General features: G+C 45.6%; 1 protein-coding gene across 1 annotated transcript in view; it reads left to right on the top strand.

Moving 5' to 3' along the window:
• Positions 1–6200: 6200 nt before the first annotated feature.
• FER1L6 (fer-1 like family member 6) overlaps positions 6201–7458 on the top strand; it is a 120438-nt gene continuing 119180 nt past the window's right edge. Inside the window, exon 1 of the mRNA XM_083516484.1 lies at positions 6201–6349. Coding sequence (XP_083372610.1) covers positions 6333–6349 — 17 coding nt within the window. The 5' untranslated portion in view covers positions 6201–6332. The remainder of the gene's footprint in view (positions 6350–7458) is intronic.

The following is a 7458-nucleotide window of genomic DNA, read 5'->3' as shown; positions in this document are numbered from 1 at the left end:
AGCAGGAGCTGGGACCGAGCAACAGGAGCTCACCCTGTTGTGGGGATTTGAACCACTGACCTTCTGATAGGCAAGCCCTAGTCTCAGTGGTTTAGACCACAGTGCCACCCCCGTCCCCACAAATCAAAACATACCATACACTTAAAGCACATTTTTCCTCCACAGGATGCTGGGATCTGTAATTTTTTAGGGGTACTGGGAATTATTATTCTATGTGGAATAAAGTACAGTTCCCAGGAGTCTTTTTTGGGGGGGTCTTCAAGGGATAGTGTGTACACAGCTGGCAAACATAAATTCACTAAGTGAAATTTTCCAAGCACAATTCAAAGTGTTGGTGCTGACCTTTAAAGCCCTAAATGGCCTCGGTCCAGTATACCTGAAGGAGCGTCTCCACCCCCATCATTCTGCCCAGACACTAAGGTCCAGCTCTGAAGGCCTTCTGGCAGTTCCCTCACTGTGAGAAGCCAAGTTACAGGGAACCAGGCAGAGGGCCTTCTCAGTAGTGGCACCTGCCCTGTAGAATGCCCTCCCACCAGATGTCAAGGAGAACAACTACTACAGTACCAGACTTTTAGAAGACATCTGAAGGCAGCCCTGTTTAGGGAAGCTTTTAATGTTTGATGCATTACTGTATTTTAATATTTTGTTGGAAGCTGCCCAGAGTGGCTGGGGAAGCCCAGCCTCCTCCTCCTCCTCCTCCTCCTCCTCCTCCTCCTTCTTCTTCTTTCCTGAAATGAAGATATAGGAAAAGCTAAGGGCACTTCCAGCTTCTTGCTATTTTGTAGCGAGAATTCAGTCGCATACTGGGGAATTCAGATTGTGCAATTGAATTGAATTTAGTGCTCTTACACAACAAACTCATCTTTTTTAACAAAACAAAACAAAAAACACCAGACATTTTGTAGTAAGGAAAGTGACAGGAACACGCACTCGAAAGGGTGGGATAACAATTACAGGTTGACACAACGCCATATGAACTTTCGGCAAACAGATCGGAATGAACGCTCCATAAACAGCCATATAACTTCCCCACAAACTTTGTGCAAACAAATCTGAACGATTGTTCAGTAAGCGGGTCCTCTGGAAGCAGCCTTACTTAAGTGCTAGCAGTGGCAAATGGTCTCAGGAATCCGGGACATGCAATTTTGCATGCAAGTAAGTATTGGGGCGTCTAATAGTAGCCACACCTCAAGTCCTTTGCTGCAAGCCTTCCCACGAGACTCTGATGAAAGAACACTGACGTATGACGACATAGGAAGATTAGTGCCGGATTTATATATAAGCTAAACAAGCTATAGTGTAGGGCCCCACTTTCTTGGGGCCCCCTAAAAAAATTAAAGGGAAAAAACACTGGATGCACATTTCCAAAATATAAGGTAAAAAACAAATACAGTGGTACCTCGGGTTACAGACGCTTCAGGTTACAGACGCCGCTAACCCAGAAATAGTACCTCGGGTTAAGAACTTTGCTTCAGGATGAGAACAGAAATTGCGCGGTGGCCCCATTAGCTAAAGTGGTATCTCAGGTTAAGAACAGTTTCAGGTTAAGAACGGACCTCCAGAACGAATTAAGTTCTTAACCCGAGGTACCACTGTAAAATAAAAGCTACATACAGTTAGAGGTTAATAATTATTTCACTACTAATATACTTCTTCTTAATTGTATTTCAGTTCCACGATTACTTTGATAAAATACATATCTTGTTATGTGCAAATGGCTTTAGATACCTATTAGGTCCATAAATTACCATATAGCATATATTCAACACAAAAAAACAGCGACAATTTGTTGTTGACAAAGGACAGCTGGACATATAAAGGGCCCCATGACCTTCAGTAGCTTAGGGCCTCATCAAACCTAAATCCGGCCCTGAAGATTATATACAGAGTTACATGTTCTCTACCTTTGCTTCAGGCCTTCTTGTCAAACCATATTCTCCAGGTTGCCTCTGGCACTTGGTGCTAAGCAGACATTGGAGATGCCTCTCTCTTTCCTTGTTTTTCTTTCTCCCACGCACCCATTGTTTGCCATGCATGCTGCTGGGTTTCTTCCAAAGAATTCTCCAAGGCAATAAAAGATGAGTGCGTCTGTTTTCGCTGAAGGAACAGGGGCTAATGGATGTGCATGACACCTGTCATCTTAATATCTCCTGTTGTGTTTGATCAGCAGGTGAAGTCAGCTGGCATGGGTTGAATAAATATGGCAAGCCCTCTTTTCTCAAAAGAGATGTCTGCTTTAAGCTGGCAGACTTTTTTTAGGGGGGGGGGGATGAAAGATTAATTCAAAGCATGCTATCTCCTCTACATTAAGATGCATCACTCTTAACACCAGCTTTCTAAGACTTGTAGCAATATCCTTACCATTTCCCCAGGATAATTTCCATGACAAACTGTTCCAGATTTTGCTCATACGTAATGCAACCCATGGTGTTGCTATGTTAACAGCGCATTCTGATATATGTTTATTCAGAAGCAGGAAATAGGGAGAGATTCGTTTTTGCCTGCATTTTAACGATCTACCCAATTTGCACTTCTTGAAACGAAACTATCCTTCAAAATCGGCACTTCTCCAATGCTGCGATTCAGTTCTGCGAGGAGACATGGTGTACAAAAATGTATATAATTAGGGGCATAATTATGCATATGGTAGTTAAAAAAAAATCCAAGTATGAATTATATTAGGGGAAATTGCTTAGCAAAAATGTGTGTATGTGTGTGGGGGAGAAATACTAAAATCCGGACAAATTTTCATTAGGCTTTTTATTTTAAAATAAGAAATAACACATTGCTGTGGAAATGTGGAGAATAAAATTGGTTAAAAAATGGAAAGCTGAGAGAAAGTGAAATTGATATAATTTTTCCATCCCTATTTAAAAGTAACACTTGCTGATTTCAGTGGGACTCAGGTCTCCTGTCGCCTGTTGCTTCATTTGGGTGGAATTCAGTCACATCCTGGCAAATTTAGGTTGTGCAATTAAAGCTGCTTGGGAGATCTTGGACAATGGGAATCCTCAGGATGGGATTTTTTTGTATGGTAAGGATAACAGTGGGGGAAGTTTGTTGTTGTTTAGTCGGTTAGTCGTGTCCAACTCTTCGTGACCCCATGGAGCAGAGCACGCCAGGCACTCCTGTCTTCCACTGCCTCCCGCAGTTTGGTCAGACTCATGTTGGTAGCTATGAGAACACTGTCCAGCCATCTCGTCCTCCGTCGTCCCCTTCTCCTAGTGCCCTCAATCTTTCTCAACATCTGGGTCTCTTCCAGGAAGTCTTCTCTTCTCATGAGGTGGCCAAAGTATTGGAGCCTCAGCTTCAGGATCTGTCCTTCCAGTGAGCACTCAGGGCTGATTTCCTTCAGAATGGATAGGTTTGATCTTCTTGCAGTCCATGGGACTCTCAAGGGTCTCCTCCAGCACCTTAATTCAAAAGCATCAATTCTTCGGCGATCAGCCTTCTTTATGGTCCAGCTCTCAGTTCCATACATCACTACTGGGAAAACCATAGCTTTAACTATACGGACCTTTGTCGGCGAGGTGATTTCTCTGCTTTTTAAGATGCTGTCTAGGTTTGTCATTGCTTTTCTCCCAAGAAGGAGGCGTCTTTTAATTTCATGACTGCTGTCACCATCTGCAGTGATGATGGAGCCCAAGAAAGTAAAATCTCTCACGATAATGCTTTGCGGTACCATTCACAGTGCCACCTGCCCCCATGCAGTGAGCACTAAGAGGTATGATAAAACAAATTCAGACAGACAACGGTCAGGATCAAAAATGGCCACAACTTTATTAAATAACTGGTGGAGGTGGAATTTTGACCAACTGTGCTGCGGAGGGAAGGAGCACCCAGCTATTAAGTGCTGCAACCAGTGCCCAGCCAGAAAGGCACTGCCCTCCAGCAGAGCCTCTGATTGGCCCATTTTAATCTTGACTTTCTGGTGGGAATCCCTCTCGGAACTTCTGCTGACCAGGGAAGTCCCTTATTGGCTGGCCAACATGTGAGCTTTTGCTGCTGGGGACGGCAGATGAGGTGAAGGTCCTCAACCGCCACCCACCTGAAAAGATTGAGCAGCCATTCTTGGCACAACATTATTTAACCTCCCCATAAACCAATCAGGCTGGAATGCTTGATAAAGAGCCAATATCCTGGTTATTCATCTTGTGCTTGATGGAGCTTGCTCCCAGATGAACGGACAAACTGCACAGCAGTCTTTAAAAAAACAACAACCCCACAGCCCAATAAATTGTAGTTTTCTGGGGGTCTTTTAACAGAATTTTCAGCTCCCTTAAAATTACATTTCTCAGGGGTCTTTGGAGAAAAGCATGGTAGTTATGCTGGCAATAGTTATATTGGCATGAAACCAGTATTGTTGTAGAGCAGAGGTTCCCAGGCTTATTTAGCCTTACTGCGCCCATTTCAGGAAAAAAAATACTCAGCGTCCACCCCTGGAAATCTGCCTTCTTTAAGCAAACAAACAGAAAGACTCAGGGACAAATTTGTTTTCTTTTATGTAGCTCTATTTCTACCTATGTCCTAAAAGGTACCCCTGTCCGTACGGGTCAGTCGTGTCCGACTCTAGGGTTGCGTGACCATCTCGCTCAAGAGGCCGGGGGCCAGCGCTGTCTAGAGACACTTCCAGGTCACGTGGCCAGCGTGACGAAGCTGCTCCAGCGAACCGGCACCAGAGCAGCACACGGAAACGCCATTTACCTTCCCGCTATACCTATTTATCTACTTGCACTTAAGGGTGCTTTCAAACTGCTAGGTGGGCAGGAGCTGGGACCGAACGACGGGAGCTCACCCCGCCACGGGGATTCGAACCGCTGACCATACGATCGGCAAGTCCTAGGCGCTGAGGTTTTACTCACAGCACCACCCGTGTCCCTACAACACAGTAAAGAAAGACGTTGTTAACAAGACACCTTGAAGCTTGAAATTATAAAATTATTTATTAAAACCCATGGGGAGGAACAAAGTGACGCCTGCCGGCTCAGTCCAATCCACCCCAGGGGCAGGGCTGGTGCCACAGCTTGCCTGCCATTGGCCAAATAGGAAGGCAAGCTGCGATCCACTTTCCTGTCCTGAGTTTCATTTCATTTATTGAATTTACACACCCCTGTACCCAGAGGTCTCAGGGTGGTTAAATGGTTGAGCCTATTTTATATCAATCTAGAAGCTTCATATATCACAGTTGTGTACACTGTCATTTGCTTGCTCTTCCATCACCCCAGCAATAATTATAACATTCTCTATGACAGAAAGCTCTGGAGCATTTTAGTGGCTTTTTTTGCAATAATTGGCTCATTCGCAAATATACCTGTTGAGCAGATGGAAAGCAAGCACTTAGACAGCTATAGAATCCATAGAATTGTAGAGTCGGAAGGGGCCCCAAGGTTCATCTAGTCCAGTGTTTCTCAACCTGTGGGTCCCCAGATGTTGTTGGACTACAACTCCCATCATTCCTGGCCAGCATGACCAGTGGTCAGGGATGATGGGAGTTGTAGTCCAACAACATCTGGGGACCCGCAGGTTGAGAACTGCTGAATTCTAGTCCACCCCCCTGCAATTCAGGAATCTTGTTGTCAAACATGGGGCTCGAACCCACAACCCTGGGATTAAGAGGCTCATGCTCTACCAACTGAGCTATCCTAACCGAGTGAAGCCAGAAAGCCCAGGAAAACCCCTTGCCTCCAGCATGACCCCAAGATCCAGGGGTGGCATTGTTGCCGTCCCACAACAGTGCCCAACCTGGCGCTAAGCATCATTGCACAACAGATGAAACACGTACAGTATGAACGGTTTTTCAAATTGTTCTTCTCTTCTTTATGCTTCCACTGCCCTCCTATTTTCATTTAATGCCCCCTCCCCAATTGTACCCGAGGCTACTACTGCCCCCCTGGATCATCCCCCCACTTTAGGAAACCCTGTTGTAGAGCTATGCCCACAAATGTTGACGGTGAAACAGATTTGGAGCATGGCAAAGGTGCTGTCCCGCACACATCAAGTCAGAGGCTGCTGGAGGAGCTGATCTAAACTTCCCGAAACAATGAGCAATCTGATGCTTATCTCACAATCCCGCAGAAGGAAAATGCCAAATCTGCTTGGTTTTACAGCGCCTCATTTAATTTCATGGTCCTGGGCATTCTTGTACTGAATGAGAAAAGCACAGTCATATGTTTAAACAGCCCCACCCTGCCGGAGTGGCTGATATCTTGGTAGGCTTAACTCCTGGCAAATCCTATAGTTGGTGGCAGCAGCGGCAGCAACAATGACATACCTCTGGATTAGTTGCAGAACACACAGCCTTTAGCGGACCAAGGGTTGAGGAGAGCGGAACGATGGAGAAGCTGCAAAAGTAAGTCTCCTTTTCTGGGTTACATGGGGAGATTGTGAGATGGGGGGACAGTGGATGAAAATAAACCAGTTCCAGGAATAGGGGCAGTATGCCAACAAACGCTGTGTTGTGATTAGTTTTTGTTCTCTTTCTCTGAAGGAAGTTTCGTTTTGTTTTTAGCTTAATCTGACTGACAACTTCCAAGCATCTTTGGGCCTTCAATACTATGCCAATTTCCTGGGCGTAAAAGTCATTGAACTGCTTTGTAAGATTCCACTGTTTAGCCCACAGTCTGGTTCTATGCAGACCTGCATAAATTCGTGTCCTTTGCAGAAATCGGAATGTGTTGAAACTGCGGGGTTCGGGTATGCCCAGCTGATAGCTGTCAACGTTTCCCATTTTTTAAAGGGAAATTCCCTTATTCTGAATAGGATTCCTTGCAAGAAAAGGGAAAAGTTGACTGCTATGGTCCAGCTTTGCAGGAGGCAAGGCATTACTCTTGGTGTCTTAATAGTTATTTCTAGGGTTACATTTTTAAAGACCTGAATGGAGACCAGAAAACTACTTAAGGCATTTCCTGCATCCTATGCAAGGCTTTTCTTAAGAGGGAATGGATATTAGATTTAAGGCTGCAATCCTGTGCAGACTTACCATGGGTAGATACCTCCAACACAGGGGTCAGCAACTCGCGGCTCCGGAGCCGCATGTGGCTCTTTTACACCTTTGCCGCAGCTCCGGGGCGGATACTAGCAAGGGGAGGAGGCGCATTGTGCACCCCGACACTCCCCACTGTGGCGGGTGCTGTACTGGCTGTGACGTCGCATGGGGGCGGTGCGTGCGTTAGTCACGCACCGTCCCGACGTCACCTTCCCACCCGCTGTCAGATCGCGGCTCCGGAGATATATGTGTTTTAAATGTTGCAATGGTTTTGCGGCTCCCAGTTTTCTTTTCTTCGGAAACGGGTCCAAGTGGCTCTTTTTGTCTTAAAGGTTGCAGACCCCTGCTCCAACACAATGGGAACTTCGATGCATGGTTAAGATCATTTGCGCTTATGAAGGTATTGGGGCAGTTATACACAATCCCTCTTTCAATACTGGCTGCGTCTGCAAGTATTTCAGGGCAGACATACC

This window comes from Podarcis liolepis (assembly GCF_965112155.1).
Source record: "Podarcis liolepis genome assembly, chromosome: 8".
NCBI lineage: Eukaryota > Metazoa > Chordata > Lepidosauria > Squamata > Lacertidae > Podarcis > Podarcis liolepis.
This window is presented reverse-complemented; position numbering and strand designations above follow the sequence as displayed.